Raw genomic sequence first — 12,337 nt, forward strand, 5'->3', positions numbered from 1 at the left:
ATGCATCCCATCATGTTTAACATGTTCTTCAAGGCGTTAACGCGATTCCTTTCCATCTGTTTCAGCTTGTCGTACTCCTGGCTTGGAGTATTGAACGTAGCGAGTGACGAACGGACTAACCTTCCTAGGCATGCATACGTAATCTCCGTTATCATACGTTCTGTAGTACCGTCCTTATCTTTCACGTATAATTCGACTGCAACCATTCTGGCTGTATCGTATCCTTAGCGTCTTTCAGACACACCAAGTACATGTTCATAAGCGGAGACATCCTGGCTCGATCCTTCTTGTAGATGAGATACCTCATATTATCCTCTGTCGTCCAGGTCGCGTAAGGCTTAGTGTTCAGGTAAGCATACTTAGAGTCCATTTCTAGCACACTGGACTTGGCCAGAGTCTGATGCTTGACAGGTACGACCTCGTCGATAATATCTCGGATATACTCTTCCGTGTCCGGAGAGAACAACTTCTGTTGTTCTTCTAATTCCTTTTCCTTTACCATCAGTTCTTTCTCCCGCTTCTCTAACATGTTCATCATAAACGTTAAGTCCACTCGTCTAATTTTCGGAGCAGGTCTTGATGGTCTTCCTCCTTCTGCTCCTCTCTCCTAGGTGACAAGTTCAGCTGACTGAGGTTGGTCTGATAGGCCGGTAGACGAAGTAGCAGATCCTCCGAGATCTTTATCACCCGTAGGAGTATCTCCCTCTGAAACTCCGAGGAGTTTACTCTTGGGATGTCTACGAGCACCTCCAGTAACTTCATCATTGTGACCGTCCATTTTTCGGTAGAAGTCTTAATATGATAGATGAATCGGAAATCTCTACTTATATAATATAGATTGACCATTCAAATCTTGTTTACGTCCAATCAAATCATCTCATAGGGAACCTACTTACAAACTGTAAGATACATTTACAAACATATAGATCTCACTCCGGCTTCAGCGTAAGGATATATAACTATTTTTAAGATTACATGTCTGAACATGTTTGATGACATCATCAATATCCAAAATATAATTAGGCTGAATGAGCGGAGTGAAAGGACATTTATAAGGGCGCGATGGCTATTTATATTTACATTTGACTTTAATGTATGTTTTATATTCCGTTTTAGTACTATACCATAAACGGAATATAAAACATGTATTAAAGAGAAATGTAAATATAACTTACTATACTAACTATACCTAAAACGGATGATAAAACATATATTAAAGAGGAATGTAAATGTAAATAGCCATCTCGCCCTTAAGAATGTCCTTTCACTCCGCTCATTCAGCCTAATTATATTTTGGATATTGATGACTTTCTCAAAATCAAGCGACGCTGATAATTCTGATGAAAAGAATTTGCGCGTAAAACTATAACGCCACCCCTGAGAATTGTAAACACAACATGACCAGCAGCCACGTCTGCAATTTTAACGACATAACGTCGGTGATTGCTCAGTGTGTCGGTAGCATACGTGACAAATCTTAACCTGTAGGTGTTTGTGTATGTACTAGACAAACATAGTAATCATAAAATAACCATATTTACATATTTCGCCACTCGTGTAAATATCTTTTTCTATGACACTCGTGAAATAAATACCATCTTACGCTGAAATATCTTTTTTAATTATAGATAAGAATGATTACCTAAATTACAATAATATTTATGTGTTATTTCCAATAAAAAATTTGGGAAAACACTTTGTTAATTAGAAGTTGAAATTATAGTAGAAGTTGTAGTAGTAGTAGTAGTAGTAGTAGTAGTAGTAGCAGTAATAGTATCATTACTTTTTTATTATAATCAGCATCTTAATTACCACCAATATATTTTATCTTTTATTATTATTTTACGCTCTACTCTGTTTATCAATCAGATTAAATATTAATTTATTTTTTTGCAAATTACAGAAAATTCACCATACTGATAATATTTTAGAACTTCTTGCAATTTTGAAAAGTTGTTTGAAATTCATATTATATTGCTTTCATTTCATTAAATATTACAACAGGCTCACAGTATTACATTTTTTTCAACTCATGGAGTATGTTTTCCTTTCTATATAATCAGATGATTTTGGGAAGATCAATTCAATATACTTCATATGAAAGAGTCAAAATAATAATTGCTCAATTAAATGGATATATTTCACATGACTTTCTATCTTGCTTACTGTCGGAAAATTCTCACTTTGAAGGGCACAGGTTTTGTTTTAAATAACCCCGGCTGCCATATCAGTTGCAAACAATAACTAAAGTGATCATTTACTTGACTCAGACTAAAACTTCAGAGTAGTGAACGAAGCAAGTGGGAGTGAAGAATGTTAACGAGCTGGGGTATAAAATACAGTATGTTAATAATGTAAACACTTTGTACAATACATATGTTTAATAACCTTCGAGGATAGGAAGGGTAAATGATTATTTGTAAAAAAAGTGGATAGGGGAAATACTAGAGACCGTTTTATGAGAGTTAATGAGTGGGTGCGTGAGTTGGATGTTGTTCTCGTCAATGTGTGAGTGAAAAAGAGATAATTTAGCCTTCAGTCAGATGACTAAACGGTTGGTTTGTCTAGTAGATATATTTGAGTGGGGTAATGAGTTGAAACTTAGGTGAGCGGTCTGTAAGGCTTAATTTTGTAAACGTTCACTTTAATACTATGACCAGTATAATACTAGTCTTAAACTCGTAAACTATTTCAACAGCGGGATGGATTTTCGAGTTTTTATTTTATTTTATTTTTATTTATTTTTTGGGGGGGACTGAAGATAAATTCCTGACAGAATATACATTTACTTAAATCAAGCCTCTTTTTATGGTTAGCTAAAGGAGTATTTGTGAAGATTTGTGTCATTTAACAACCATTTTGGTACGTTATACCTAAATGCTAAATACAGGTTGTGGTCCAGGATGCTCTCTCTATATTTAAGATGAGATTGCTACTTGAGATTGATATTCTACGATTTTAGATCTGAGTGGTTCAAATAGGTAATAGCTTGTAAACTTTAAATTCAGTCCAATACTTGTACTCATAGAAAACACAAAAACAAGCTAAACAAGAACATGGCCTTCTTCCGGCCTGATGAAACATGGATTCCTTGAAAAATAATGGTGCTCAACTTCAAAGTGAGTATTGTTTCTTATGAGAAAATGCGACACACTTTTTATTGTCTATATCGATTCGGTTTTGTATTGATTATTAGCTATTAAGATCAGTCTTTGTCTTTGTCCGTCGGTCAGTCAGTCTGTCCGTCCGTCGGTCAGTAAGTCAGTCCGTACGTCCGTCCGTCCGTCAACAATTGCTTTAAAAACATCTCCTCTAAAACTACCAGGCCAAATTCAATGAAACTTCACAGGAAGCTTCCTTGGGTGTCTCTCTACAAAATTACAACAAGTGTCACGATTGATTGACAATAACAACAACAAAATGGCGGACTTCATGTTTTGCTTTAAAAAGCATCACCTCTGAAACTACCTGTCCAAATTCAATGAAACCAAACAGAAACGTTCCTGGTCACGATTGATCAACAACAACAGCAACAACAACAAAATGGCTGAGTTCCTGTTTTGCTTTCAAAAAACATCTCCTGAAACTACCGGTCCCAATTCAATGAATCGTTACAGGAAGCTTCCTTGGGTCTATCCATTTAGTACTGTACAATAAGCTTTTCAACCAATCAGTTTTAGGTAGTGTCCTTCACCTTTGAACTTTTAAGATATATATAAAGTATATACATATGCTTTCAACCCTTTAAGAGACTCATTCAACTTTCTAATGGTCAGATATCTTATGTTTTGATTTTAAATTTAGTTTATTAGTGTTAAGCTTAAATCAGTGAGCGAGTCCTTTTAAGTTATAAAAAGATTACAAAAACAATAATCTGAGTTTACTCCTTTCATTTTATCATGATTATAATAATGTATTACAGTAATATTTTTTACATATAATTATATGAATTACAGTATTTGAATTTTAACAGATAAATAACAATCTTAAGAATACAAAAGAGTGCATTTCTCACAAAAATTTCCATTACAAGGTACACATAAAATCACTTTCAGATGTAATTATCTTCTTCAACAAATTTCCTTCAGTCTCAAGTCCTTAAATTTGGTATGGAATTAACGTCACAAGGATTTGTATTCAGGGGAAATATTCAGACACATCTGTTAGTCTTACAAGAAGGTGCTTAAAGTAAAACTCACAGATTCTAGGAAGAATGCCCTTAATAAGGTCTTTACTGTATGGAACATTCACAACACACTGCTTTTCAGCTGTCCACACTACAAACTTGCACAGTTTGACTCATTTTTTCCCTTGAGGCTCAATTTTGGCTGACCATTTTCGAGTAGAACATCATATTTTCCTGATGATATTTGGTCTTCTAGAGGGCGTGTTGGACATTTTATTTCCACAATCTATAATACCGTCTGGCTGGCGGCAATATATGGCTCCGTTAAATTGACAACAATCCCAGATTTTCTAACCTTGTGACCGGAAACGCTTTCATACCAGGCGCGTGCAACTGGTTCGTATATCTATCCTTGGCTTGTAGCAAAGCATCCCTATAAACTAGAATAAATTTGAATTAGTCACACGTTTACTAGGATTAGCTCTTTAAGTGTTTGGCACATCATTCCCTTTGCTGCTTGTTAATCTCAATTTTCTACTGACCGTCCAGATACAGAGATTTTCTTATCTTCTATGGACTTGGCTAACATTTTATTTTTTTCTGAACTAATATTCACATACTTATCATAGACTGTTTGGGATTTCTTACATGCCAGAGGAATTTGATAAGATGCATTTTCACAATGTTCTTGGTGCAGGATCTCTTCATTTATGTCCCTTCTTACCTCTGGTGCAAGTCCTGTAAGTCAATGGTCCAGAAACTGTTCCTTACGAGTTGTACAATCTGTGTCTTGTTGCCCGTTTTCTCAGTACATTGTTGAAGGTGAAACGGGCTTGGTCGGTCGAACACCATATCTGAAATTGTGTCATGTGACAGTACTTGCGCAGCTCCTTTACCCCAAGTCCGCTGTTTGTCTGTACACGTTTCCCCACGTACACCATTCGCCCACGCCAGTGTAATTGCATAAATAATTGCTTATATGTGACTACACGACCGGACATTGCCAGCTGGACACGGACAATTGCCAGTCCCAACAGTGTTTTCACTAGAAACCGCAATCCATGAGTTGTAGTCCTTGCGCCCGACGCCTTGCTGATTCGGCGAAAGCTTTGCTTTTAAGTAAGTCATACCCTCACATTCAATGAACCACATATCACCAATCCATCCATTTTGTACATAGTTATACCCGTATAACGACCTGAAGGATTTCATGGCCTTACCATCATATGCGTTTGCATGTATCAAATAGTCAACAAGATCCTCGTACATCAGTTTGGGCCAGGCATTGCTTTTGTTCTTTTCCCACATTAAGTCATCAGGTGACAGCCCTGTTATAAGCAATGCATACATAAACACTCTTTTTGGAATAACATGTATTTGCAAAAGAGTTGGAAGTAATTTAAATAACTACCGAATGTATAAGTTAAAAGCCCAAGGCTATTTACAAGGATTTCTCACACCTCATGTCAACATTTGATGTACTCTGGCAAGTTTAACGGCTATTGTCATTGTTTATTTTAGTCAAGAAAGCATTTTATACAACATTTTATAAATGATTATTTAAAAACCAAAAAAGTTTCTTACTTTTATTACACGAATAATCCTCTAAAAATATAAACATAATTTGCTAAACAAAGTCCGCCATTTTGTTTTTAGTGCAATACGGCAGTATTTGATTGTCTTTTTACAGGCCAGTTACAACTATACCGTCTACTATCTATTACAATCAAATTAAGAAAAAAATGTTCCAATAAATCAAGGAGGTCATTTTGGGTCTCAATTTTAAAATTTAAATGGCGTGTGAGCATTCTTGCAGACTATCAGGAATTTGCACTTCTGTAATGGCGGACGGTCACGTGACAACAAAATGGCGGCGGTCTAATGAATCAACTAGTTACAACCTTTATTTTTCACTTAGCAATAATCCTTTCGTTTTAGGCTAATAAGGACTGGACTGATTTAGTCCATGTATTGATACAAACTTATGCAATTATGAATGCACGGCTGTTCCCGATAAACTTTATTCTTAAATTGATATAACAAGACTTTATCTTAACAATAGTACGCTCTTCGTTTTGACATTTGTAAATACTCGTCGTTGTTTTTAGAAAATCTATTATAATGGGAATTACAATAAAGCTTAAGGAATGTGTTCATGACATCACCTTGTTAATATTTGAACATATCTGTATTTATTGGAATAGCAATTAGGTAACTATCATATGGATAGACCGAGGAGCTGGTCCAAGAAGAACTTCTGGACTTGCTAACGACGAATAGTGCTAATTTCATATTTTAAAGGATTTCTTTGTATTTGTAAGTTTCGTCACTATATTGGTAGAGCTTAAATATATATTTATTAAATATAATTTAGCATGAACATTGATTCATTTTGGATGGTTATATGTAATTTATATTTGCACTATATTATAATTGGATAATATATATATATTCATAAGAGCAAATGAAAAATTCTTTATCAAGCAAGGACTTTTCCTGAATGTAAAGAGTCATCTTGATGTAACATTATAAACCTGCATGTTTATTTAATTACTATATGAGGCATAAAAGAACATTTAAATTTGAAAGAAGACGAATATTGATAAAATTAGAATAGGCTTTTGAAAATTTATAAACGCTTGTATTTTATATCAGTGTTCTATACAGCCTATTGATATTGAATCAATAACCTTGTTCAAATATTGTGAGGTGAGATTTCTTCCTGAAATATTATATAACGATTTTTTTCAAACGAGATTGCGGGTATCATGATTTATACTTCGGTAATGCGATATTATTTGGATATATTTTACTGTCAAATAAGTTTGATTTTGGAAAGAGTTAAAATGTACATGTTTTGACTTAGAAAACACTTATTTACTATAAAGGTATGAATTTATTTTAACGTATAAATATGCAGCTTTTACTAAAGTAAGAGTAGCAACTTCAAAGTGCATAGAGAATATGACTGTTATTTTCAATATGGAGAAAGCTTACTATTTAATGTAGAATTAATGTTCATCTTAATTGAAGTTTCAGTGCATAAAAATGTTAACAACTTGAAGTTGTCAAATTATATTTCGGCCCAAATTCAATAATCTTACAAACCTGAAAGTTTATGAATGTTCGTTATCTGTTTGCACAGTGTGTCTGTTTCAGACAAATGTTCGAAACCTACAGAGCAGAATGATGTTTAGGATATTTGGTTTGCTCTGCTTGGCACAGTCATGTACGGGAGGTATGTATAAATCTATTAAATATATCTTATTTTCGTTGTGTTTTTTTATATAAAGTTAGTTAAAGATGAAATGAATTTGACGGACGTATGTGAAAATATATTTATATGCACATTTGTTTTGTGTCAGTCTTGATAAACGGGGTGGACTGCAGTCAGAACTGTGCTTGCTGTAAGGGAGGAATAGCACGATGTGGATATAATCGTAGTATACCAGTAGATGAATATTGTTTTGATGGCTGCGTTGATGGGATTTATGGCTGGAGATGTTACAATCCCTGTCACGGAAACTGTTATACGTGTGAACAAATAAATGGCAGACAATGTTACAGCTGCAAAGACACATTGTATGATGTAAACAGTCTGTGTAGCAAAAGCTGTTCAGTTGGGTGTGAAGGAGGAGCTTGTAATGTTGATGGAACATGTAGTACATGTACAGCAAATTTCGAAGGACCTAAATGCGAGACGTGTTCACAAGGGAAATACGGGTCAGAATGTACACTAAACTGCCATAACCAAAATTGCCGGTGCTCCATTGGAACCGATTGTATGTCGTGTGAAGCTGGGTTCTATGGCAGAAATACATTTTGTCAAACGCCTTGTTCACAGGGGTGTCAGGATAGTGTTTGTAATGACGACGGTAGTTGCAACTGTCGAGGTAGGTTTTCGGGATTAACATGCAGGGAATGTCAGTCTGGATATTTTGGAAAAGACTGCAATTTATCTTGTTCCTTGGGATGTGTAAATGGACTGTGTTTAAAAGATGGCACTTGTACATGTCGTCCAAACTTTGTTACCGTAAACTGTGATACATGTGCGGATGGACGATACGGTGTAAACTGTGATCAAGTCTGTAGCGTAGGATGTACAACATCACCCTGTAACAAAAGCGACTGTCTACACGGCTGTATCACCGGCCTTGAAGGTAGGGATTGTACAGGTGCGTGTATAAGCCTTTATAAAACTTTAATTATGTTTTTACAACTGCTTCATTCATACATATGTTTAGTAATGATGTTTTGATGTGGAGGATAGTTTGCATATTTAATGCTCATTACCACACATAAGAAGTTGAAGTAGTTTTGCTGGAAACAAAAGGGCAACACCGAATTTCTTGATGATGTTTTTTTTCGAAACCCTTCTGTACTTCTACATGTTTTGATAATAAAAACATGTGAAGGATTTTTTTATCGATTTCAGGTAACTTTTTGTTTCAATCTGTAGGTCAGTTTTTGGGATATATTGACGGGGTTTTGAATGTGCAACAAGGTTTTTCACTCTGCAGCTTGCCTCCTTTGGTTAATTTACATATCGATAAATGCGTCAGGCAAATTTCAACACAAATATTTTAGATTAAACCTAGCTTAGCATTACACATATTCAATATATTTACTTGTAATTTGTTACAAGTTGCTGCTAACTCTTTAATTTCAGAAAGACGAATATACATTGGTTCTTCCACAATAAGTGCTCTGGCAGTTTTATCGGGAGTTTTGGGAATTTCGCTTATTTGTACAGCTACTGGATGCTACTTGTGGAACAGACGAATGTCTAAATCAATAAGTACTTAGTAATATTTGGAGTGTTTTAGGTCACACTGTATTATAAAATATGACAAGCATGTGTATGTGCTTCGTGTAAATACTCATTTTTATAAAGTTTGAAAATAATAGTGTAACAGGACATACCTGATTGGTAAACATAATATATAATTGTTTCAAATTTGCAGAACAAAGCTCGGAAATACGCTTAAGTCAGCGTAATATAGAACGGACCTATGAACATCTACAAGGACAGACTGGCGGAGAAACAAACAGGAATATTGACGACAATTATGCTGTTCTTTCAATTTAGAAATATAACACACGTTTTATACTTAAACTTGGACATCGATTGTTTACTTTCTTTTTTGTATTATATATATAGTTTCAGAAAAAAGTTTTTTTAAAATAATGGACAATATTTAACTGTTACACGTACATGTACATGTAACAGCATTTGTCTCGGACTTGTTAAATGTTGAAACAAGTGACAGGTTGGGCGCTTATTTACTGATTCAACTATACGCCGTTGGCAGTTACCCCAATATTAATCAATGCAAAAAGTTATAAATACGGTTTTATAATGTTGTTTTGTTACAGTTAAGGAAAGAAATGAGTACAAGGGACACTTTTGCTTACATCTCGTACTAAAGTGACATTTTCAAAGGGATGACTATTATTTCGAATCATTCCATTTATGTCTGTAAAGTGTCGTTTTACATTTTACCAAACTGCTAAGCTTACTAGGTGCTCTGAATTGTTTTCCTCCGTCTGCAGAAAGAGTTGGGATCTCTTATCATAGAAATATTTGGGGTTTACCTTTTCGTTTATTATAATTTGTTTTATTGATAAGTTTCCTAAAGTTAATGCATACTTTGATAAGATTTACCTGCGTTTTATCTTTATTAAGGATTGTTGGGATAAGAGTGAGGTTTGTGCACATAAACTGGTTTAAACCCCCAGTAAATTTACATTTTACTGACCGTTCCAAGGCGGTACCTAACAATTCTTGATAAACATACCAATTATTTATATATATATAGTATTTATGCACTGTGCTGTTTGTAGTGTTTTGTGCTGTTCTATGTTTCTTATTTTTGATTTTGTGTTCTAAGTCTTTGGCGTTTGCCCATTGTCACTAAACCGGGTTAATGTTTAAACTTTTTGCTACTGAGCATGTTTCTGTAGCCTTTTGCATAAATATTTACATTCAAAATTGAAATGCCTGAATCATTAAATTATAAAATGGTGATTAATACCCTCAAATGCTTCCTCTAAACGACAAATATAGTAGCCCCATTTAAGTTATTCAAATATGCAATTACCTCTTGTATTATTCTAAACTTCCTCCCTATAGCCCTTTATAAAAGCAGTTTAATTGAGTGATATTAATTAACTAATTATTGCCTTTCTTATAATTCCTTTGGTCTTTGATACGACTTTATTATATATATATATAAATATCAGACATTTGGGATGCCAATTTGAAAGTAGATTGACATTTTTATTTGGCTTTGGTATAAAGGGCCCTTAACTTTGATTTTGTAGTTCAGAGTGTGATGGTTTTCAAATAAATATTTAATAAGTTGTACGAAACAAAATTATAAAAATATCCGAGAATCGACTGAGTCATGACATTTATACCCATTCGTTGAAGGCATGTGTACATTCATGATAATTTTAAAACATTCAAACTGTTTTTTCCTCGCTGTTGTATTGTGTCGAGGAGTTTCAAGAACATTCATATCACTAGTAGGTTGTGTGAGTTTTTGCTTTCTGTATGCATTTTTTGTAGAAACATATCACTTATGTTCGTTAGTAAAGTAAGTTTTGATCTAAATCTAGTGTTTCTGTGCGTTATGACGTTTTTTCAAGTTAAGCAAATTCCGATGTTTTTTTCCTCAATAAAATTATCTAATATTATCTGATCTGCATTTTCATTGCAATCAAGTTATTTATGATTTTAAATTTTATCATTTTCGATGATGGATGTTTTCTCTCCTTCTTTCAAATGTTTTTGTGTATGCTGCATATTTAATTGAAACGTTTCTTTTAGTACCTTTAATAAGTTCCCGAAGAGTAAGTAATATCTGTTGTTCATTTCTACAGTTTCCTTTAGAGCAGTTTTAAATTGTTTTGGTATGCTATGTCACTTACTATGCTGTTTTATAAAACTAACAATAACCCCGTTTTAGCTGAAGTGTGTTAAGAGTGTGTACTTTTGTTGGGTGCTTATTTTATGTTAAGTCCTGGTTTAATGCTATACCATGATATTGTGTAACGTAACTGAGACTGCTAGGTGCATTGGTTCAAATTGTGGTTATTTTTTTTGTGGAAATAATGATCATGTTAGAATAAGACATACGTTAATTAAGACTATAGTGACCTTTTGATTTGTACCTTGTCGTTCATTTTTTCCTAATTGAATGATTAATCACAATTTTAAAGTCGCCGCTTATAACTATATTCCTTTCACTTTTGCTAGCCACAAAATGTTATTATGTGTTGAATAAAAATGCATTGTTATCGTTTGGTCGTCAATAAACATTTAAAAGAATCATATCTTAGTTATTATTTATATTAATTGTTGTTAAGCGTGTTGTCAAAATTTTGATATTAATTGTGTAATTGTCTGTTTACATGGAAACCTACACCTTCTTTATTTGAGTTATGTCAACTAAAGAAGAAGTGACCTGTGTAATACCGTTTCCAGGATAGGCTTGTTAATATATCTGTGTGAGAAATGATAAACATATAACATCATGAGATTTGTCATCTAGATATTTAAATACCTGTAGGGGTTTCAATTTATTACCCATTCCTTATTGTTCAATGTACATAATGTTATATTCATTTTTTACATATATTTACAAATAAATCATTTCGTAATGACCAGATGTCTCTCAAAAAGGGTATTTACCATAATTACCATAGTTATTCTAGACAAATATGAATATAAATGGATTTGTAAAGCTTTAAATCTAAGGTACAAGGGCGCGTAACACTATAAATAATGTTCGAAACGGTTTAGCACTGATTCATTTTATATTTTTACAAGTTTTTAATACGGGTTTAATGTAAAAACAGGTCAAACATGCTCAATTCATACTAATTTAAAAAAAGTAATCCTATCATAGACGACATATCCGCATTTATTAGGAGATATCTAATACCAGGGTACATCTTTACATCAATATGATACATTGTATATCCAATGATGCACCACATAGAAGTATAGTTGTACGTTAGTATACTACCAAAGCCGCAAATGCATCGCTAACCACTAGCCATCTTTGTAGTGGGCATGAGACACCATATCCTAATAAAGAGCATATAGAACACTTGTTGATGCTCTTGCAAAGTATAAATGTTGGGCAAGTAAAAAGATAAAAGTGTGTCTTTTTTTATAATACACTCTGATTGCCATATTTGTAA

General features: G+C 33.8%; 1 protein-coding gene across 1 annotated transcript; it reads left to right on the forward strand.

Annotated features, from left to right (window-relative positions):
• Nucleotides 1–7,435: 7,435 nt before the first annotated feature.
• LOC128241014 (protein draper-like) lies at nucleotides 7,436–8,932 on the forward strand. Its single transcript, XM_052957999.1, has 2 exons — nucleotides 7,436–8,286; nucleotides 8,796–8,932. The coding sequence occupies exons 1-2, from the start codon at nucleotides 7,470–7,472 to the stop codon at nucleotides 8,930–8,932; spliced, it is 954 nt and encodes a 317-aa protein (XP_052813959.1). The 5' UTR covers nucleotides 7,436–7,469.
• The last annotated feature ends 3,405 nt before the right edge of the window (nucleotides 8,933–12,337 follow it).

The sequence above is a fragment of the Mya arenaria genome, chromosome 7, assembly GCF_026914265.1.
Source record: "Mya arenaria isolate MELC-2E11 chromosome 7, ASM2691426v1".
Taxonomy (NCBI): Eukaryota; Metazoa; Mollusca; class Bivalvia; order Myida; family Myidae; genus Mya; species Mya arenaria.

Coding starts and splice junctions, on each gene's coding strand:
- LOC128241014 (XM_052957999.1), top strand. CDS start 7,470: ATGCACATTTGTTTTGTGTCAGTCTTGATAAACGGGGTGGACTGCAGT. Junction 8,287..8,795: donor CTGTATCACCGGCCTTGAAG/GTAGGGATTGTA, acceptor CTTTAATTTCAG/AAAGACGAATATACATTGGT.